Consider the following 25,083-nt stretch of genomic DNA (forward strand, 5'->3'; position numbering starts at 1 on the left):
GCGGTTGTTTTGTATTTATATTTGGGTAGTTAGAGCAACGATCGTGGGTTTCTCTGCCATGCTCTTTCCCCACAGGAGCTTTAGGTGAGCCTGGCACTCTCATTTTATGTTAAATGGTTGTTAATGTTTTTGTTGTTCTTTCTATTTGTCGCATGTTTAATTTGAAGACTGTTGTATATAAATAATAAATTTAAGTGTATTGACTCTGCTTTTGTTTTATAAAATTAAACCATACTTCCCCTCTTTAAAGTTAGTAGCCAGCGCCTTCCGGTCTATAAAAAAAATAGATGTATACAACGTAGGTATTTCTTATGACGATCACATATTTCTGGCCACAACTACGTTTATTTTTTCGATCAAACCCGGGGTTGTTATACTACATATTGAATAATTTTTTACTCATACCTGGTTTATATTCTCTTTAAATTTTAATTTAAATATCATTGTATTAAAGTAATAAACTACTAAGCTGCCGCAGTGGCTTCTACACAGGTCTGTTTTAGAGACAATATTTTAAATAATAATAATTTATGTTCCTTTTGACGTCATACATATGTATAGGAATAGTCAAAAACAAATAAAGTAAAATATACAATATACAATGATTAAATAAATAATAAATACGAAACACTACAAAACATCAGATACAAATTCACAAATAGGGTAATAATACTTACTAAAAATTGTTTCAACTTACTTTTAAATAGATGTTCACTGACAGCATACTTAATTTCAACAGACAAGTAATTGAATATTCTAGGTCCTATGAAGTTAGGCGAAACAGATGTCAAGTTTAATCTTGCAAGTGGTAAATGAAAATTATCTTTCTGTCTCGTATTGACAGTGTCATATTTATCATTTAAAATAAATCTGCTTTTATTCCTAAAAACATAGGCACATATTTCAAAAATATAAATACGTGGAACAATAAGGACCTTATATTGTTTAAATATACCTTCACACGACTGAACACCTATATAAAATAATTATACATCTAAAAACTCGCTTGTGCAATCAAAACATTTGATGCTAATACCGAATTACCCCAAAAACAGACTCAATAATAAGTGAAGTGGTTGAGAGACTCAACCTGGGTGTAATATAGACAAAAAAGGTGTTCTATATGAAAAACTGTTCTGATATTTCGAAACAGATGACAATTTAGATATTAGACTTTAAGAGTGATATTTCCAATTGAGGTTTTCATCTAAGTATAAACCTAGAAATTGTACGTAAGTATTATCATTACTAGTCAACGGAAAACCATTAATATCAAAACTTAAGTTTTTACAATTAATAGCACTACTCGCATGAAAATGGAGTTTTAGCAACACTAAGATATAACGAATTCTGGGAAAACTATTTATTCAAATTATGTAATAAAATATGACAATCTTGCATTAATATTTTATCCGACAAAACCAAAGATGTATCATCGGCATACATAGTAAAGTGAGTTGAAATAGTGTCAATATCATTGATATATAATAAAAATAACACAAGACCCAAAATTGAGCCCTGTGGGACTCCCAGTAGTTGATTTTATCCTTAGAACACAATGACATGCCGAAATTTTTGCTAATACTTATAGTTGACTGTCTGGAGACACCTCTTAGGTGCATACTAAATACTGAGAAAATATTGATAAGCATATTAATGAGTCCTAAGGATAAAATCACCTACTAACATTTTTTTGTAGAAGACACCCCGTATGTACTAGTTCATTTAAAAATACATATTTGTACAATAATACAAGCATAATTTTTAACAAGTGACTTTTTCGGAAATTGAAAAAATAAAAAGTTTTTTCAATTTTCACCAATGGCAATGATTCAAGTGGAAAAGCAACATGTACTGTGTTTTTTGTAATGCATGGCAGGGTGAAATAATGAAACAGAAATATTTTACAGTCTTTAATTCGTAGTTAAATAATTCTTATTATAAAATTCCCATCTATGATAAACTAGATTGTACTAAAAATTTTAAAAATTTTACTCTAAGAAAAAATATACGTTTTAAAAATTTATAGATACTTATTAAACATAAAATAAACTCAATGTATATACATAATTATGCTTGTATATGCTATATATTGTAATTATGCTTACTACAAAAACAAATTAAATTTTGTTTTCTCAATTTACTATATTCACCTCTAATTAAACAACTGTTGCTTCTGTGGTTATTGGTAATTCTGATCATCAGTTTTACTTTCTGGTATAGGTAGTAAAGTAACAAAATTAGGTCAGCAATGAGTCACCGGTATATTGAACTGCTACCTGGTGTGCTAAGAGATTTAGTAATAGTTTATTTTGTTTATGTGGGATATTTCTTTTTTTCCAGAGAATAAATCAATTATGTGACAAATAAGAACAATCTTTCAAGAATTTCAGTGTACAAATGAGTCTAAATAAAACAAGGTAACAGTTTCATAAAATTGGTGTTAATTCAAATTTGCCTTACATTTTATGACAGAAAGATTACATTTTTATAAAGTAGAATTACTGCAAGTCTTTCAAAGGAAATCATTACATGAATATTGCAGAATCTGTTCTTGTGTTTCAAAATATCATCAAATAAGGATCATCCACGGTTGAATGGGCATGAAAGCTTAAAAATGCTTCCTTGGTAAAATATAATATGTTTTGGTTATAGATCATTAATTCACTTTATTAATAATTCCGTTATTTCTTCTTGTTCCAATTATTTTCCATGAAAGCAAAATTTGATATATTGTACAACGTGGGCCATGATAAAACATGAATCAAAGTTCGCGAAATTTAACAAGAAACTAAATACTTTTCTTTTCTAGAAATTTTCAGTTTATTATTGAATATCTGTTTTTGCGAAATTTCAATATTTTTCAGTTTTCAGAGAAATTTTACTTACCTCTATCTTCCATATCAAAAAAGCTGCGGAGTTCTTGTTAATTTTTCTAAATGCTACATCAGTGGTCCCATTGGCAATACCATTGGCCGATATATCATCCTGTAAAAGATCAAATAATATTAGTTTGATTACTTTCATTTTACATGACAACAGAATTCACAACGACTATCATGATTATAACCAAATCAGCTTAATTAAATATTATTGTTATTATACATATAATTATTATTAAATACAGGGGAATTCATAAATGGTGACCAAAAATGAAATCTCGTATTCTTTGGTGAATTTTAAGGTGAGTCTTTCTCATAAAGTTTTTATCTAGGACGCTTCGTTAAAAAGATACAGGGTGTTAATCTTTAAAAAATATTTTTAATTTCTTTAAATAATTTAAGAACTAGTATAGTCCAGTCACTGAAGCATTTTTGCTACCAATTTTTTCGAATGGAACGTGAAATTTGAACTGTAGCTAGGGAATAGCCCAAGAAACAAAAGTTATATAGTGCCGATGTCTGCTTTTACTCTAGGGGTGGATGTCACCCCTTCTGAAGGGTGGGAATTTTTTAATTAAAAATAACCTCACGATTCGATAGAGGGACGAATTCTAAGCAAAAAATGTTCTATAAGAATTCTTGTACAGTCAATACTTTTTGAGTTATTTGCGTCTAAATATATTCGTTTTTAGCCCAAAAATGCATGTTTTGGAGCCATTTTTCCCGAATATCTCAGAAACTAGTTTTTGATAAAACTCAAGTTTTATCAAAAAAATGATTATAAGCAAAAATGATAATTAAATCAGAGATTGCTTTTTTTATTTTTGTATGTGGCATAGAACCCGAGTTATGACACCCAGAAGTTGAAGTCAGTTTCGAAGATAGCTATAATCGAAACGTTCAACGTCCTGTAGCGGAAAAATTAAAGGTTTTTCGAGGAAAACTTATAGTTCTTGAAAAGACCTTCAAATTGAGTAAACATCGTTAGCATGAAAACTAATGAAGTTACAATCAAAATAAAACGATTGTCTTGATTTTTGAAAAAAAAAAATCGGTATTAAAATTAATGACTTGACGGAAAAAAAATTAAACGTATTCCTTCTGCAGTTTACTTTTTCTATGTATTAACAGTAGATTCTGGGGATTTGAACGATTTTATAAGCCTAAATTTAAAAAAATATTTAATTTACTTTTGAATAAAATTTTCCAATTTTTGCAACTTTGTACATAGTCGTAAGCTTTCTAATGAATAACAAAAGAAATGCAATACATTGTGAATGCACCAAAAGAATATTTAAAACTGTTAAAAACTTTTTTTCTATTTTTTTGGCCATGGAAGGATAGCTTTTAAGAATTTTTAAGGGTTAAAAAGTAATTAAATTTCATAAATTATAATAAAAACCATGAAAGGAACTTTATCCAACATATTTGAACATGAATTGAATCTTTAAAATACGTGAATCTGCGATTTTCGCATTTTTTTCGTACAAGGGTAGTTTTTACCCCCAAATAGAAAAAAGCACACATCTAGACAATATAACTTTTGAAGTGGGGGGTCAGATGAGCTTGTATGCAAATTTTCAGGAAAATCCATTCTATCCGAAAGAATTGGGAGCTTTTACCTTACTTTCGCCTTCAGTGACTGGACTAGTAATAAGTGAAATAATTTGAAATTGGGCGCATGTATTTATGTAAATATTATTAATCTGAGGGCTTTTTTAAAATTTACATGCTCCAGTGGCGGAGATACAGGGTATCGGTGGCATATTTTTCTAAACAAAACAGTACGCCACTGCTTTACGGTAACAACCATGATATTTTCGGATTCGTCTTTCAATTTTCTACAAATTACTACGCTTTTATGTTTTCGAAAAAAGCCTGATCTTCGAATAAAATTTAAAAAACGAACTGAAACTTAAATTCACAGGTCAACAAGGGTCAAGAAGCAGATACACTAATATGCAATCTCGAAGGATTTTGGTGCGCTGAATCCGAATCTGGCCGCAGAATTGCTCTATCACATCAGTTTTTTGAGATATCCTAACCTAAAAGTGCAAAAAACACTTTTTTACGTCATATTTGAGGTTATGTAGTAATGCCATCTATTCGTTTAAAAAAAAATACATATAATTTAAAAGTACAAAGCTCCCTCTTTCGAATGCCGTTGAGTTTGCTCAAGTATCTTTTTTTCGTTGAGATATCACATGTTGAAATTTCTAAGTTTATCAGTTTCTTAACAGGTATGCGAAAATCTACTAAGGATCACTTAGACGTCAAACAGTTGATTGCAGTTCAGAAACTTCATACTCAGAAACATTCAATACATACGAACTCAAACTCACATACTCCAAATCCACAAACCCACATTCCCTAAACCCACAAACCCCAATCCTACAAAACCCGAACCTACAAATTCCAAGCTTACAAACCCCAAGCCCACCAACTCCAATCTCACAAACCGTATTGGTATGAAGTTTCTGAATTGCAATCGACGACTGCTTGATGTCTAAGGGATCCTTAGTAGATTTTCGCATATTAAGAAAGAGAAACTTAAAAATTTCAACATGTGATATCTCGACGAAAAAATATATATATTTGAACAAACTCAACGGCATTCGAAGGAGGGAGCCTTGTACTTTTAGATTCAATGTATTACTTTTTTGAAAAAGAATAGATGGCATTACCACATAACCTCAAATATGACAAAAAACGGTGTTTTTTACACTTTTAGGTTAGGATATCTCAAAAACCTGACGTGATAAAGCAATTCTGCTGCCAGATTCGGATTCAGCGCACCTAAATCCATCGGAAATATATATTCAAGTGTCTGCTTCCAAAAAAAGTTAAATTTTGTTGGTCTGTGATTTAAAAAAATTAAAAATATTTTAATAAGTTTAACACCTTGTATCTTTTTAACGAAGATAAAAACTTTATAGGTAAGACTCCTTNGGGGGATTCATAAATGGTGACCAAAAATGAAATCTCGTATTCTTTGGTGAATTTTAAGGTGAGTCTTTCCTATAAAGTTTTTATCTAGGACGCTTCGTTAAAAAGATACAGGGTGTTAAACTTCAAAAAATATTTTTAATTTTTTAAAATATTTTAAAAACTAGTAAATGAAATAATTTGAAATACATGTGCCCAGTATTTATGTAAACATTGTAGAAAATATGAGGGCTTTTCCTAAAATTTACATGCTCCAGTGGCGAAGGTACATGGTATTGCTGGCATATTTTTCTAAATAAAATAGTACGCCACTGCTTTACAGTAACAACCATGATATTTCCGGATACGTAATTCAATTTTCTACAAATTACTACTCTATGTTTTTCGAAAAAAGCCTGATTTTCGAGGAAAACTTAAAAAAACGAACTGAAAACACTTTTAGTTAAATGACATGACAAGCACTAATACTAATCATACGGTTATTTATTCGAATAAAGAAACAGTCATCATTTTAATGATTCTTTTGAGTAAATGCTGAAAATACCTCCATTTCCACCAACACAGGCCCGACATCTTTTTAGTAACGAAAATGTAATTTGTTCGAAATTTATTGTTGCCTGAATCTGATGAAAGGCATTATTTATTCTTTCTTGCAACTGCTCAGAGTGTCAAAGTTGCTGTCGCAGCCCACTGTGCAATTTTAAAAAGCATTATATTCGAATATCGAAGTGTGTTCCCAGTTCGTTTTTAAGTTTTACTCGAAAATCAGGCTCTTTTCGAAAAACATAGCGTAGACAGTAGCAGTGGCGTACTAAAATATTTAGAAAAATATAGCCACCAGATTTTGGACAATGTTTACATAAATACAAGCGCCCAATTTCAAATTATTTTACTTACTATTTTTCAATTATTTAAAACAATTAAAAATATTTTTTGAAGTTCAACAACTTGTATCTTGTTAACGAAGCGTTCTAGATAAAAACTTTATAGCAAAGACTCCCCTTAATATTCACCAAAGAAAACGAGGTTTCATTTTTGGTCACCATTTGAGAATCACCCTGTATATTAAACAGTATTATTATTCTGGGAATACCTGACAAGTTCAGACACGTCTTTTTTAGAATATATTATTTCTATAGTTATCATTATGTATTCAATGCCTTCTTTATAAATATTTCACAATGTACGGTATTTAAAGTTTACATAGTAACATTATTAATTACATTTGTCATATCACTAAATGCTGAAAATTAAGTGCTTCTAATTACAATGTCAGATGTATTCACAGAAATTAAAGAGGTACGAAGTGGTACACATGTGTAGATATAACACGAAAAACAGTTTTTGATTATTTTCAGAAAATTATTACAGGATATCTACCTTCTACATAAGTAACCAATCTCAAATTTTAAATGATTATGGTAATTACTGATTTTAATTAGACCTGGCACAAGGTGCAATACAGTTATTCATTCACGCTCCTTAAGTTATATCTTATCTTACGTGGTATCTTGTTCGGTTAGGTGAACCAGATTTTTTATAATTCCACATTAAAAATTTTTAATTGAAATAATCAGCTGGATCGGTTTTGTTCTAGCTGTGGATTATGTATGGGTTAATAAAATTATTGGAGCGTTTATATTTGAGTTGTCATTTGAAAGTCTTGGAATCATACATACCACAATAGCGATTTTTGAATTAAAGTTGGTTGAAGAATCAACATGCTTTCACATAATTTTAACTCATCTCAGTTACTCGCTAAATAAAAAGTGTACATATATAATTTTTTTCCGGCTGTTGAAATGAATAAAGCTCGGGGTTTTCGTCGGCTAGGCATAGGCCTGTTCGACGTATACAAATAAATAAACAGGTAGGTATAAATAAAAATAAATAAATTTGCGTACTTTGCTAGTAGTAAAAAAGCTTTACATGTATTAACCTACACAGTCCGTACAATATTTGTTAAGATAGGATTCCAAGAAAAGAATCGAAGGAACACGCCTTCGTAATTGCAAAATACAGTATGCACTGTAAGTTGCTACGGTGAACGCCTCGGCAGTCGAATGCGGTTAATTCCAATAAAGTGACGCATAGGTCTTCTTGGAGTTCTATGCCTATAAACAAACATCGTACGGATTGTACTATAGAATGAATTTAATTTTGGAAAGGCAGGTAATGAAAAAGCTGTATAATTAATGATGAAACATGATACTTTTTCGGGAATATTTGCATAAAGCGTATTATTAGTAGGCGTGAAAAAATATGTATCATATAGATAGGTTTGTAGTTATTGTAACAAAATAGGAGTAGAAAGACTTGATATATTGTAGTGTATCCATGTTTGAGTGTTTATTGCTAGTTTCTTTTACATATGCAATCAAATGTGACAGTCAGTTTATTACAAAATTTGTTTATTTAAGGATTTTTTTGAGTTTCAGTATCTCGCTTCTACGACACAGTGTAAAAAGTGACATTTCTAGAGACATATCAATTTTTTCTTCAAAAGGCAAAATGATTTGTTAACAGGCAGCATAACAATACTCCTGAAAATAATTCATTAAATAATTATATTCTTAGGAAATACTATTAGTACAAATGTATTCTTATATTTAATTCAATTCTATACAACTATCTAAATATAACAAAAACTTGAATACATTTCAGTTACCATGAGTCAAATACGTCATAGACTTTTATTCACAATATTTTACATTGCACATACACACACACACACTCATTTGGAAAAGTAAACCTATTTTCAGTGAAAAATCACGCGTTTATTTATGTACACATTGATGACAGGACTGGTTACACCTGTTTATGTTATTAATAATATCGACTTTGTTCAGACAATATAAAGTCTGCTAATTTACATTTTCCGTACCTAATTATCAATTGCAAACGATTAATGTAATTGCGAAACAGTTATCCCGTACTTCTCATTAATTTAACGAAATGAATTAATTTGATTGCTTCTTGTAAATTAAATAAATGACTGACACAGTTTGGTGGATTTGAATTAATATCTTGTTTATTTATAATGTAGAGGTAAACCACACGGGTTGACTGACATTAATATTAAGTCGCTCAAAAAATAAATGTTTAAATTATAAATTGTGGGGTATCTGGAATTATTATGATTATCTGTATAGTAATAGTATGCAAATAGATCACTTTATGAATAAATAAAAAGTAAGTAGTACAAGAAAAAGACGGCCAAACATCATAAAAGTTCATAAAGTGAAATATCAGAGCATAGTCAAAATTTAATTTAAACAACAACAAAATATCCGTCATTATTTTGTTAATGATCGTAACAATTAAATAAATGTTAAAAACAAGGCTAATTGGCAATTATATATTTTTAAAGTTTGCGATAATAATGATAATAATCTGAGATACACCAGATTTGTACGTTTATATAGAAATGTAAAACTAGGAAACTGATTTTTGTCAAAACAAACAAAAAAAGTGTCTTTTAATGATTATTATCGTTAAACAGAGTTTTTATAAATAGCCTAATAGATCATATCCAATCAAAACAGTCTTTTGGCTATAAAATAAAAAATTCAATTCTCTAAATAATTTTTCCTAAGAACTATACCTACCGAAATTTTGCTTCGTTTTTGAGCTGCAATTAAAAAACTGAAAGGGGTGCTTTTTCACCCCTACCTCCAATTTCCACCCTTTAATTTAATAGCACTCCGCGGTTTTTTCATCTGTATTGACGATTTGAACGATTCATGTAATAAAATATCTTGAACTTTATAGTTCCTTTTAAAATCCTATAATCAGTAGCCTATATTGGCTTTCAAGATGTAGGTTGCTGAAGTTTGAACAATGTATATTATTTTTTCAAAGTTATTACAGCGTTTGACATATTTATAAAATTTGAACTGACGATTTTGCTAACTAAAGCAAAAAAACACTGCATTTGTTGACAAATCTTCCAACCTCAGAGTTTTGCTGCCACAGAATATTGCGGAAAAGTATATTTAACTATTGAAGATGTTAACGAGCATTTTTTGAGTTATAATGTATTTTTTAATTTATTGAAACTTATCCCAAGTACAATGAATTTAATATACTGAAATTATTTCTTTCACGAAATTTAAAGAACTTTTTTGCGGCTAAATATAATTCAAATTCCACTTAATCATGAAAAATCCAAAAATGATTATTTTGATGGACTCTGGATACCTACTACATTGCATGTGTAATAGAAATTCTATTCACAGTTTTTGTGAAACGAATAGTTTCAGTGTAATTTTAGATTTGTTTAAGTTGTGAAAAGCTTATTTTAAATTTATTAACATAATAATTGGCTATCCAATTTCCAAAATAAGCTTATTATTTCTTTCTAATACTGACAATTCCGGATAATAATAATTAATGACATAATCCAAATTTTTCCTCTTTCTATTATCGGACTTCCCATTGAATAGTTTCTTTATCTTACCAAGATATTTGATATTCAAAATAATATACAACAGTCTCATTTGAAGAATATTAAATTGTATGATCAAAAATGATTAATATTTGCTAAAAAATGATAAAGAAATGAATAAACGATGAAGTTTAACAACTGAAACCCAGAACAAGTTCATTTTAATCTGTTATTGATCTTTCCCCACAGTTGAAACAATATGTCTCTGAATACAAATGAACTCGAAAAAAAACACATTAGTTATTATCTGGCTTAACCGCTGTGACAGGCTGAAAAAATTAAGAGCCTGTAAAATGAACGTAATTATACATTAAAGAGTTAAATCGAGAGTTGCAGTAGAAAGGTAGAAATCAAGTGGCATTGTTGGCACGATTATACATTAAAAACCAGTACAACTTAGTTTCTTCTACAGGAATTGGTAAGCGTGTCAGGTAATTTCGTCTAAAAATAACACGTACTGCAGAAATTGCAGTGCTTATAATTTTTCGAATAAGAAATCGGAGGTGGAACACTTTACATGCCTTAATGCTGCAAAACAGGTGGATTGTTTTCGACTGGTAACTTGGTAGAAGCTTTTAAGACTTTCTAAAGTCCATCAGGTATGAAAATAAAGTTAATGTACCTACTTTTTAAAGAGAAAAACAGACAATTGAGAAAATAACATGTATTTCAATTTCAGTTTCTGCTTGAAGTGGTACAATACAAAGATGTATAAAGCGATAACTTCACACCATCTAAATTAAACTAAACAAAACTGTTAACAATCAACTTAAAAAGCTGTGTTAAAGGATATTGACATTACAAATTAATAAGTTTCTTTTGAAAAACATTGCAAAGAGAAAGATCAAAAGCAAAAGGACTGTTAATTGAAAAATGTGAAACATAAAATATACGAGTCTTATACATCATTACTACATTTAATGAGAAGAATATTTTACTAAATAAAATTGATAATAACAAAATTTAAAACCAAATAACTCAGTGTTTACTTTGATATTACTTTGTTGAAGAAATAATTGCAAACTATTTCTGCAACTTTTTACATATTGTGGAGTTATTTAAACTTAAATAAACTCTTAAGATCGTAAAAAATTTAATTCATTATTTATTATCTTTAGATAGTTCAAATATATGACTCAATCTGTATTAAGTGTATATATACAGTGTTTTGAAAAAATGTCTCATACCACAAACATATTGTTTTTGAGATGCATATCGTCAAATATAATTTTTTAAATCAAATTTTAACCGTATTTTTTCTAAAAAACTTTTTAATGTCTTGAAATAGACCTTTTTAGAAGTGACGTCACATATGTCAAATAATAGGCAACCCCATAGTAGGTACACATTGTTATGAAGAATTTCTCAGTATTTTTAATAGATCGATTTTCGACCTTATGTACTTTGGACAAAAACATGCCAAAAAAATGTCTTCTCTGTCATGACCTTAAATATCGCGATATTCTGGCAGTATTATAAATATTTCAGATGCCAAGATTAAACAAAAGTAGAGAAAATACGCTAATGATGACAGCGATGGCATATCAACAAGATCTCACCTGCGTATGAGGCTATTCTTCCAGAGCATGCGCATTAGGAATAATACGGCTAATGTTAAATTTTTACTTTATTTAAATTTAAGAATATATTTATAGGTATCTTTTTTGTAAGCTTTAAGCACATTAGTGTATCTATTTTACGAAACACGTGTTCGCTGTTCTTAAATACCTACTAAATCCTTGTAAAAATAAGTTAATTTGAAAATGTTAATTTCTATATAGTATCTATGTACATAGTAAACAAGTGTCAAATTCGATTTGTACAGTTTCAACGATGACATTTTGTTGCTGGTTGCCTAAATATGTTAAGTCAAACTAAAAGAGTCTACTTGGTACAAACATAAGTCTCGATGGTCCTTAATTCGTCAGTATTATTAATTTTTGACTATCTGCTAGAGGTCGTTATCTACAACGTTACCCAGTGACATTTTACGACAGCTTTTTTGAGGTTAGGTTTTTTTACGACGCACACCCTAATATTATAATGTCAAATTTCATTTTTAATAGAATATAGGTACTCTTGTTGAAGTTGCTAAAATCGTATTGTTAAGAAAAATGTAACTGACTGTTCCAAATTTAACCAGCTTCTACTTGGTAATATGTATACAGGGTGTCCTAAAATTAATGGCTTTAAGGGTGGCATCCTTGATTGAAAATAAAGCTGTTTAAATGAAGTTACCATTGCAGGAAATCGATTGGTTAAAAGTTATATCAATGTTAGTTAAAATAGGAATAAAGAAAAATTTGAATGCAAATAAATTTTTAAAGCAAAAAAACTGAGGTAAACTTGATGCAAACCTGTTTATTTCCATCCAAGGAAGCTATCCGTGAAATATGGTCTATTGGTTTTGGGGCACCATGTATATTAAGGAATAGAAACTGGTAGACTTTGGAACAGTCAGTAAAATTCTTTTCCAAAGCGGTGGGAAAAGTCACATTTAGAGACCGTACTAGGCTAAAAACTAATAGCACTAAAGCATTTAGCATTCTTGAAAACTTACCTGAATATAACAAATTTTAATACATGTGCTGTTTTTTAAAGAAGAAGTGGCTGAAATCAGATTTTAAAAAATGTTCTTTACCGCCTTATATTTAAAAAAAATGACGATAATCTTATGGTTTACCGAAAAATTTGTCTTTTTTTTAATGTATCAGCCTCCATATTTGTGGTACCTTTTTCTAAGACACCATACAGAGTTACGACTTACGTATGTCGATATTATTTAAAAATATAAAAATGCGACATTATTTTTACAATTTTGATCGTATTATTTACAATTTGTAAATTTTTTCACATTTTCATCAATATTTTACAAAAGTTTACATAAGTGTAGATTTTTGTGATTTTTTTTCCATATGCGTACAAATTTTAAAGAACTTAAGGGTAAGTCGAAGTCCATTATTTTCAAATTATAATCAAATATTCGTGCATTTTTTGAGTGCAAATTATACGGTATTCAACAAAGTCCGACATTAAGTAGAGAAAGGAAAATGTAAAATCAATATTAATGTCAGCCTATTTTGAAGTGGTTTCGAATGGACGCATTTTAAAAATATCCTTGATTAAATATTTGTTAAGCAACAATTATGTTCCATTCCTTAAGTTAATTTAAATATGGATTCTTGCCACTAAAAAAAATGCTATTGTAATTTAAAAAGCAAGATTTCACACACAAACCTTGATTTGTAGCTTTCCCGTTAATTTATTTAGTATCGGTGTTTTTTTGAAAGATCTGTTTCTGTTATTGTTGATACACTGTCACTCATTGTTATTATAATTACCTCTGCGTACTTTGGTAAACAGGTGTAAAAAATCAGGAATTTATGTGTTTTTGTTATTATGTTTAAGTTATTTTTTTCCTTTTTAAGGTGCGGATCATTGGCGCATACCTATTAGAAATAACAAAGAATTATTTTTAATTAATTCTGAAAAGAAAATTTCATAGGTTCTATACAAAATTTGATCTTTTTAAAAAAATTATTAATTACATAATATGTAGATCTTGAAGATATTTGAAATTGAACTATATTTTGACTAATAAATTAGATTATATAAAATGTATAAAAATTTTATACATTTTCCCACGATGATTGTTTTCTTTAATATATAAATAGTCCAGGTATACTTGGGTATAACGCATATGATCGGAGATTTTTGCTTTAACGGCTTCTAAATAACATCAGAAATGATAATTTTTCTATGCAATAAAAAAAAACGTGGGCTTAATTGTTATTGCAAAAAAGTATAAAAAAATAACAAAAAAATAATTATTGTTATTGCAAAAATCATTTAAAAATTGCAAAAAATGCTAGTTTATTTGTCAATTTTTTTCAGACACTTGAATAATACCTAGGATCTAAACATTAAATTATTGCAATTGTTTATAAGCGTGAAAATTGCGAAAATGTTTAAACAATCACCACGGCTCACCTAATCGTCCAATTTAAATTTTTCAAAAATCATTATAAAGCTTGAGAGCTCTTCTTTTTGTGGTGAAATTTTCAAGTATTCAAAGGCTTTAAATTTTTAGAATTTTGATTTTGAAAATTTTTTAATTAAAAAAAAATTAAACAAGTAGGTATTATGTAAAAACTATCGAACCGAATTGGATGAAATTTGGTGCGATGATTCTATGCACTAAGAAGTTTAATTTGGAAAATTATGAAGATCCTAGGTATTATTCAAGTGTCTGAAAATATTGACAAATAAACTAGCATTTTTTGCAATATTTTAAATCATTTTTCCGATTTTTGCAATAACAATAATTATTTTTTCGAATTGCAACTAACTCTATCTTGATCAAAATTTAATTACAAAACTATTTTCCTCTTCCATTTTTGTCTAAAATGAATAGTTGGTATGTTGTCGACGAGAAATCCAACAAAAAATGAATTTTTTTGCTATTTTTTTTTATACTTTTTTGCAATAACAATTAAGCCCACGTTTTTTTTATTTGCATAGAAAAATTATTATCATTTCTGATGTTACTTAGAAGCCGTTAAAGCAAAAATCTCCGATCATATAAGTTTTAAACAACCCGAAACAGATACCGCCTGGACTAAACGCCTTTTTGTGCATTATTGTTTTATATAATTTAGATATTAAATATAATTCAATATCTATTAATACTCAGATATCGGTTATTATTCGATATTAATAAAGTAATTTCAAAAAGCATCCCTGAAAGTTGTAGCGATGAAATAGGGCTACTTTGAGGCTATTGGTTTTATTTTAAGGCAATGAATAAGAATGAATATGATAAGATAAATATATTATGGTTTTACTTTTACATTCACAATTCTTACTATATGGTTATTAGGTATAACACAAATTCGAAACCGGTCTAAATTTGGCGATTATGTTGACACATGATCTTAGCAATTTATTAAATAATGAGGGTGCAATTCAATGCAAGTCCGGGCATATAGTTTGTGGATTAGTTGTTTATCATCTAAATTTTGCAATTGTAATTCGAATATATTCAATTACCTCCTGTCAGCTGCAAGTTAATCGATCGATACTACCACAAAAACAAACGAATTTTAATATTTAAAAATAAATAAGTTTCTATTGTTCTAGCATCATTTTGTATTACACAATCAAAGTTTTTTTCATTTTTTGAGAAGAGAATTACAAAATTGTAACAAAACTGACACATAACGTGGCACATTACTTTCTCATAGTAATTTTGATATCTAAGGTATTTTTTAGGTAATGATATACCGAAATAAACAATATAGCCCTAGAGATATACGTAGATGACATGATTATCCTTTAACACCCGTGATGATGTACCGAGATAAGCAATATATTGAAAAGCCCCAGAGATGTACGTCAACGGCATTATTATCTTTTAACACCCGTGGTACGTTCAACGTTTAGTCTATTACTTAATTCCTAACTTTTTTCGCATATAGCTTTATAATATTTGATCTACATCGACGTTAAATGTTACTTGTAATTGCTTTGATTAAATTACATTAATTCCAAACCAATGGCTTTTAAATTTGCCCTATAAAGTTATATATAGATACTTATAACGACCCAGGACGTGATTCTCCTTTTAATGTAATTATATGATTATGATTGAGTATGATTACTGGAAAATAACATACTAGTAGGACATTAAATATATTAAAATGTAATAGAAAAGCTTTTGCTTTTAAAAATTTTGCACATATGTATCTACATTGAATTATATTTAGTAATGAATATTGAAGAAGCATTACAAATTATTATTATCATCATCTATCATTCCATATATTTTACGTTTAGTTTATAGTTGGTGAGTGTCATATGGGTCTTTGACCAAATCGTTATAGCTATTAGAAACAAGGAAATACTTTAAACTTATTTGCCATAATTATATCAAGTATATATTTTTCTCATTAGTACTGTTGTAGATGAATTATCTATGTACATATTAGATAATAATTATTAATGATTAGCTTCTTTGTGGAATTGTCCTTAGTATACCTAAATGTTTGGTATCAATTTATATGACTTTATTTAATTAATTTGAATTAACTTTGAAGATCTAATAATAAAAATATTTAATTAACAAATCTGTAAATGTGTAGTAAATAGTATATAACAGAAGAAATATATTCTCTTTATCCATTTAGTTTTTAGTTTATATCAAATGTTACTAAAATATTTCTTCTAAAAAAATTATTGTAAAATATTTTTAAAATTTTTTAAATTGGTCTTACAAAATTTTTTAATCTCAAAATATTTCGTTTAAAAAATAACAGAAAAATATTTACATAATCGTCAAACTGGAGGTCAAATACTTGCATCTTCATCTGGATGAGCACGGTAAACACTCTGAGAACTTCGTCACCGACTCACTGTCCGTTCACTGTTCTTCGGTAACCTCGGAGTCTAGGAGTCGCCTCTCTAGCGTGAACACGTGAAAATAGTGCGACAACCTGAGAAGGTAGAATGCGGACGCCGATTCATAAGTCTCCTGATTCCACCAGGCGTCAACCGGCCCCCACCGTAGAGAGCTCGACTTGGATATTTCTTAAGTGCATTGTTTGGTTTGCTCAAGTTATAGTGAGAAAACTGTTTCAATTCCAAGTTCATTTTTTCACAAATCGGCAGATATAATAACTGCAAATTTGCATTTGAGTCACATAACATTTGAATGTAGGTATACCTATGGGCATGGTCATTTACATAACATTCTAGTCCATTTATCTGTTTCACTATCATATTTGGAAATTAAAAATAACACTTTAAAAACAACCAAAAAGAAAACATAAACCAATAAAACTCATAATGTTGTGTAAACCCACAAAAGGGTTGAATATGTAGAAGTGTCATCAGCAAAAGTATGATAAATAGACACGTATCATTTATAATCACTATGTTCATGTTCTTATGCGATTTAAAAGCTTATATTTTTTTGCAAAAAGTAATATAGAATTCATTAGAAATACCTGGGAAATAGTTATGATTTGTTCAAATTTCAGGTTTCACCAGAACCTATTTTATGATTAATCCCATAGTTTTTAATTTAATTACTTTTAAAATAATTCATACATACAGGTATGAATTCATTACGTGGATGGTAGGATGAGCAGTGGCACAGTAGAGCTGTCTATATCTCCATGTGCCATAAACGTATGCTCCAAAAATGTTGAAACCTCAAATAGTAAACTTTAGAAAATTTAAAAAGTTTAAACTTTCCAAGCCTGTATTGCCTGCATTTAACTTTACAAAAAAAAAAACAACAGGGGACTAAATGGCGGCTGTTAAAAGGTAGTCTCACAGGTTTTTTCTTTAATGCACTGAAGTCGGAAAAATCCGACTCTGCCAGAGTCAGGGAAAATGAATAAATTGAAGGAAAATTGCGTAATTCAATAAATAATGATAACCGGAGAGAAATCGTAAATACATTTTGACATTTTCTTAAAATCCCAAAAATAAAACTGACTATGAATTCTTCAGGTCGAAATGTCATTAAATGTAAACATACTGGACATAATTGGATTCGCTATAAAATAAAGATTTCAATGGCAGGAAAATATTAGGTGCGCATTTAAAATGAGGTTGATGATGGTCGTTGAAATACGAAGCATCACGATAAAAACGATTTCATATTCTTTAGATATTTACACATGTAGCGATATAGGTACTTAAAAAGATTGTGCTGTGTAGGTAAATCAATCTGCGTAGGTTGTATCAGAGATTTGTGCCAGAAAATTAGTTAAAAATCCGATAAACAACAGGATGTTCAAATTATTTTATCCGGTCTAACTGACCTTCTGAATTAGCTATAACTGGTAATATGTTTTGTTTTGTTACAAATAACCGTAACGAATATTACCAGAAAACATAGCATGACGAGTTTTGACCAATTTTGATGTTTGATGTTTTGAATTTCTCTAATCTTCTTCTGATCTACATTATTCTAGATAATGAAATAGTGATTGCTAAAAACTAACGAGACTGTTGAAGTGTAGAGTTTCTGTACCTACCGGGTGGCAGAAAAGTTGAAAACTATTTTTAGCAACCTATTTCATATAAAATATCACACAAACTACAAATAGACGTTTCATTTAATATGAAGTTTTGAAAAAATTCCAAAAATGCGTCGATTTCTAATTTGAGGGTGACATCATTACCTACTTATTTTACAGTTGCCACCCCTTCTTAGATAGAGGTATCAACTTTGATATTTCAAATGGCATTACAGAGCCTGTGATATATCGTTTTAAAGCTCTTTTGATACTAACTTTGAATCCGTAAACAAAATAAAAAAATTATTAAGCATTTTCAAGGAAAAAACATTGAAATTAAATTGGAATTTTGTATTTTTACATTTAAAATGGTTTATAATAGATGCTCAAATGTGCACCCAGTTGTTGGCAAATATGGAGCCTGTCTACGAAACATCTCCTTACATTTGCAAAAACCTCTCGAGTTAAATTCCGACATTCGTTTACAATACGTTGTCTTAAATCTTGATTTGATTGTCGGGTTGATTTGCAAAATCCACTGATTTGAGCTGTCCCCAGAGAAAAATGTCGTTTGGACTCAAATCGAGAGACCGAGCTGGCCATTCTATAGCCTCACGCCTACCTATCCATTGTACTGGAAAATTATGATCCAAATAAGCCCGAACTCGTCACTCAAAATGGGGTGGAGTTCCGTCTTGTTGGAACGTCACAAGAATTTCTGTGATCATGGGATCAATATGATCTTCCAACAGACGTAAATAGCTGACTCCAGTCAAAGTGCTACCTAATAAAATCACTGATGCAGATATTGTAAAGTATATTTTGATTTTCTGTAATTCTGATGATATCACAAAATTGTATTCTTCGATCCGGATCATCCTCGTTCAAACAATGCACAAGATGTATTTTGTACGGATGCCATTTAAGTTTTTGCAAAATCCGATGAACGTTCAACTTAGGGATCCCTGTAGTACGCTCTAACGATCGCACGGATTGGTGTGGATTCATTGTCAGTTTGCCCAAAATTTCTACTTCCATTAATTCGTTAGGAGGATTGGTTTTCTTAAGATTTGCTACGGACCCAGTTTCTCGAAATTTCTTAACAATCTGGCTCACGACTTGTTTGGCGATCAGGATGCAACTCATTGAAAATTTAAGCAGTTTTTCTAGCACATTCATTGTGTTTTCCATAAAGAAAAGTTATTTCAACTAACGAATAAACCATAATGAAAAAGATAAATGTAAAAGTTATACTTTGATTGTAAGCCGAATATGAAATTTGATACAATTGAAAATAGTTTCACAATAACACATTTTCGATAAAATGATATCAAACAAAAAGGTAAAATGGAATGGAATGCAATGGAAATTATGTTAAGAACTTCAATCTTCTTTACGTTTCATTTATCATCTGAAATAGAAACCTTTTTGCAGTTTAATAATAATTAATGTTTTGATGTATGAAAATCTTTTCAGCGGTTAACACATGCTATAAATTAAAATAAAACAATTTTAAATGTAAAAATACAAAATTCCAAAAATGTAATTTCAATGTTTTTTTCTTGAAAACGAATAACGATTTTTTTATTTATTTTACGGATTCAGTCAATATCAAAAGAGCTTTCAAACGATGTTTAGTCACATTTTTAACATGTACTTAATTTTACAGATATACTTTATATTTGTGATTGGCGGTTTTGAAAAAATCACCGAGTAACAAGTTTCCGATTTTTACATCCGCCTTATCGAATCCACCATCTTTTATTTAGGAATTTTCGGATTCAGACTTCAGATTCGTAATAAGCGACCGCAAAAACCGCGCTAACAAAATACAGGCAAAAATATTGAATAGAAACGTGTGATTTAAAGGGGCAAGCGGGACCCTGGTCTGTAGGTGATTTCCAACCCTTTGAGGGATAAGTTATATTATATTTTTTTGGTATGTTGTCTATCAACCTACATATATTTGTATATTTCGTAGCATAAAATACAAGGCTATGGTTTTTTATATTGTTTTGCATTAACGTTATTTGATATTAAGCGTGGAATCGTGGAATTAAACCCCTTTAAATCGCATATATTTCTTTGCAATGCTCAAAAATATTAATTTTAAATGTAGTAAAATGAAGTATTTACAAATTGTTGCTTTTCATTCTAAAGCTTTACCTTATCTTCATTATTTCACCCTATTTTAGAGGATATTTTAGCGTTTTACTAAAAAATGCCCTGTTAGATCGGTTTTTAGGCTGCGGATTTAGATTCAGCATCAAAAAATATACAGTATCTATGTATTCGTGTCTCTGGTACAGAACCTTTTTTTGCGGGGCTGTGTAATAAGGTTATTTAACTTTCTGAAATACATTTGATGTTTTCTGAATTTTTCAAGTTTTAGTAAATCTAATTTATGAATCCTGATATTAAATCAACAATCTTTGAAATTCATTTCACTAATTTAAAATACAAATAACATTATTTTTAATGAATTTGAAGATAAGTACGGAAGTTAGTTTGGCCGTACAGTTATATTTAAAAGTTTTTGTTATCACTTTCACTTTCGTATTTTCTTACAACCACCAGGTACTTCAAGAGCAAATGTTAGCGCTAGTACTAAAAAAAAATTTAAATACGTCTACAGAAACTAATCTTTATGTACACGCGCATTCTGCAGCCAGTTTTAATAAGCCAACTCAAGACACAGCAAGAATTTCTAATTAACAACCCGCGTCGTACTGTTATAATTACCTAAGGTTTATTATAATAAACTTACAGAAACCATCCTGCGTGAATCCTTCATAATTCCGTAATTACAAGATTAACTATCCCCATACACACACACCTTTTCGAGTTCACTTCACAGTCTTTAAACTCGCAATGGTCTGTAATTACCGCGGATGATTCGTACAGTCAGGTATTTATCACACATTAGTCTCGAAACCGTGCCATTTGAAAATGCCCTTGCTATTTGGGAAGCCAGTATCGACATGGTCGCAAAAATATCATTGATTATATTCCGAAAATGCCTCCGGAAATAACCAAAGTTTGTTTCCGAGTTTTTACCAGCACCGAACGGAAGTACGGTCAGCGGCTACCAATTGCTCTTTGGCAACAGGGATGAGGATTATTTTTATGGTGATTTCGCTTTTTACCTTGCAATGTAGGCGTTGCTTTTTTTCTATCTAATCTCTGTATCTGCATCTGATAAATGAATTTGTGTGTTAGGACAGAGAATAATTAAATGTTACCTAAACAAACTGTACATAAAGCGGCAGGTATAGTGTTGGCAATTAATTGCTATTGTATTATCTTTCCGTTCCCGTTTTGATAAAATAGGTATTATTGTTATTAATTCACCGACAAATACATAGATACCTGTTTTTCATCGACTATTTCTGGAAACCTAATATTACTGCAAAAAACAGCTAATTTTGCGCAAGATGTTCGTGAAAGGTGTCACATCATTTTAAAGGTATATTCTACTGTCAAGACCACATTGATAAAGTTCATTTGAGCCAAATTTGTACATCGGACTGTCAAAAGTATTTTCTCAACAGGGAAATCAGAAATAGTCCAATCGCTCTAGTCAAAATTGTATTTAAATATGGCATTAATTCCGCAGTACACAATTTTTTTGCATGCGGCTAGTTTTTTTGGTAGTAAATAAGGTAAAAAATTGTTCTGCTCTGGAGAAAATTCGGGAAATGACCGGAAAACTGCAAAAAAACTTGTTTCTTGAATAACTTGAAAAGTATTACGAGTTTCACAAACATGATGGTACTCCTCACAATACCGCTGCGGTTCGTCAACTTTTACACGAAACTTTGACCTGCTGACCAATGTTGAACAGTCTTTTAAAAACCGAATTCGTGTGTGTACCTATTAATCAAAATGGAGGACACTTCGAGCAACTCTTGTAAATCAGTGGTCTAAAGTATTCGTCTCCTTGTTTCAGTTTGTTTCGTTTTGCGTTTTGTTTCAGTTGTTGTTAGTGGTTTACTTTTGTTTGTCAAACCACTTTTTACACATGCCACTTAATATTGACATTGTCAGTCCCAGGCCTGATAAAATGTGAGAGAAAAATGGTTTTGCAAGGCCTTCTTAACGCTGTTATATGGTTACTTTATATGGAAAAAAGCCGAATTTTTCTGGAAAATTGTTAAAGATAAGTATGGATAACCTTAAATCAGTCGAAAGGGCATTCAATTTTGCATTCACCCATGACAATCAATATGGGTCATTTCATTTAAAAAAAAAGTTTTCCAACTCGTAAGATTATTAAATGTAGGTCTCAGGATTTCCGAGTCTGAATAAGGTACACGTTTTGCTCATAGATGACAAGATAGAGTAATTTATGCCAAAACGAACTGTGAAAACTGCAGATTCCTAACTCCTACAGTTTAGATGCTATCTAGCTTCATTTAAAGAGCTGACATCGTTTTTTAAAAAATAACTGGATATCTCGAAAACGGTGTTTTAAACACCATGTACATTTAATAAACTCTACCTAATATTAACCAAGGAATTAAAAAATGCAATAATATATACTGTGTTCCATTTAAAATAACAAAGTTATGTAGCGCTCACGCGAAATAGAACACCCTGTAAAGCTAGAAAATATTTTCTTTACATGACCTTCATGATTCCAGGCAACTTTTATTAAAACCATTGTTTTTATAAATTTTACAGTTACAGAGTTACAGAAGAATCCCTCTTAGAGGGAACACCCTGTATATGTTGACATATAATACTTAGATGTTTTCTCCGGGCTGGAAGAAAAAAAGTGGAGCCGGCGCTTATATAGCCTAAAAATATGAATGGAATAAAATACATGCAAATTTTTGGCTAGATCGATTCATACAAAGTGCATGTCGCATTTCGCTTGGTTTTATATTGATAAATATTTGCGCAATTTGCTTTAGTTGATTGGTTTTCCCATTAACTTTGTAAAAATACGCAAAATTCGACTGCCAACTAAGCGATGATCCCACACAGTTTTAAGTTGCACGGTGTATGTGTAGATTGGTACAATTGAGGTATACAATCACGAAAACTAGCTTTTTACTATATATGTCTCTATGTCTCTATAAAATCAATATGGTTTACATACTAAGTACAGCTAGGTAGCTAATGTGATGTTTATTAATATAATAAATTTTCAGTAAATATAGAAATTAATTTATTTTTATTTTTTCTAGACGATATTATTTAACACAGTACCATAAACATACAGTTTTGATTGGTAATTATTAATTAAAGTAATTTCATTTTGATAATCATCTTTGATTATACGTATCTCATCTCATTTCTTTTGCCTTCTGGTGAAGTGTCTATAATTTCCATATAATTATTACAATTAGTTACCTACTTATGGGAAAATAAAAAGAATATGGATACTCTCCACTATTTTTCTTACTTTGTTTATAAATAACTAGGTAGGCAGATATACTGGATAAAAAGTTAAAGACAATACGAACGTTATGATTCATAACCGTTCCCAGTTGATTTATGGGAGACAATTATCGAACAATATTGAGCATTTCTTTATTCCACGTTATTGGTATCCATATACGGTACGTATATGGATTTATGGAGCGGCTTATATTGAATGTATATCAAAACAGAGGAAAAAGTGACACACTGCACAATATATAAGTTAACAGTACTAATAACTAGCTTCCTTTTCAAATTATAGGAAAATATATAATTATACGGAGATATTCAGTCACGACATCGGAACAAAAACCGTATGATTCGACTTTACCGCCATACAAAAAACAAAAAATAAGCTTATGCACGTCAGTTCAGCTAAATCACGGAATAATCGACCCCGATGTGGTTTGTTCACTGAACTGCTTTGGCTGATAGTACGTCTTTTTGGTTTTAGTAGACTTATAACAAATGCCTTTATTTCTTCTTCATTGAAACCTCATATTCACGACATCCAATAGCGCGGATCATTCATCAGAATTTAATGGAATTGGTACTTAACAACTGACAGAATGATTACAATTTCTGATTTGAGGAGAGAACTCGATCCTCAACGAGAAAGATTCCGATAAGATATAAGATGAATGGCCAAAATCTATTAAATAACAATGTCTCTAGTTTTTGCGGGAGATCTAGTTCGAAATATCTAGGTCAATGTTGACGATCGGATCAGAATTCAGCAAATCATTACAAGTCTATTTGTCCTTGAGACACGCCGCTCTAATTGTGTTGGTGTACAGTTATCGGCATGCATGAACAAGAAATTATTTTTATAAATAAAGTCAAGATCTGTTTTTTTAGATAAAAAATAAGCACCCACTAAGTTACTCGTGCAAAATTTGACGTGCTTAGTGGAAAAGTATGTAAACAATGAGTTGACTACTTGGGATGCGTAAACTTTAGCATACAGGGTGTTTATAAACTTGGAAAGGATATTTGAAGGTTAAATAACTCGAAAGAAATTTATTATATTTTTGAAAATAGAATATATGTTTTAATACCTACCTAATAAATTACAAGTTATACATGTTTATTTGGCATTATACATTTTTATTAAGTAATCTGTGGTGTAAAACTGTATGAAGGTCATGGATAAGAAAGACCGTTTCTTAAATACGGAGGAAGACATTTTACACTTTGTCGAGGAAAACTCGTGCAGCAGCACCCGCGATATGCTTGTGAAATATTTGTTTTAAATACGACTGTGTAACGTGTGTCGTGGGAGCACTTGCTGTGTTCTACCGCATACAATGTACTTGGTGCAAAAAAATTAAAAAATTCCAACTATGGAAGACGT

General features: G+C 30.1%; 1 protein-coding gene across 1 annotated transcript in view; it reads right to left on the reverse strand.

Annotated features, from left to right (window-relative positions):
* LOC108913163 (villin-like protein quail) overlaps nt 1-21,158 on the reverse strand; it is a gene marked incomplete at its 3' end in the record, with an annotated part of 30,071 nt that extends 8,913 nt beyond the window's left edge. Inside the window, exons 1-2 of the mRNA XM_018718649.2 lie at nt 21,070-21,158; nt 2,890-2,988 (exon numbers count right to left, since the gene is read on the reverse strand). Of these exons, the coding sequence (XP_018574165.1) occupies nt 2,890-2,988; nt 21,070-21,096 (126 nt within the window). The remainder of the gene's footprint in view (nt 1-2,889; nt 2,989-21,069) is intronic.
* Nucleotides 21,159-25,083: the final 3,925 nt, after the last annotated feature.

Source organism: Anoplophora glabripennis, unplaced genomic scaffold (assembly GCF_000390285.2).
Source record: "Anoplophora glabripennis isolate ALB-LARVAE unplaced genomic scaffold, Agla_2.0 scaffold585, whole genome shotgun sequence".
In the NCBI taxonomy this organism is placed as follows: domain Eukaryota; kingdom Metazoa; phylum Arthropoda; class Insecta; order Coleoptera; family Cerambycidae; genus Anoplophora; species Anoplophora glabripennis.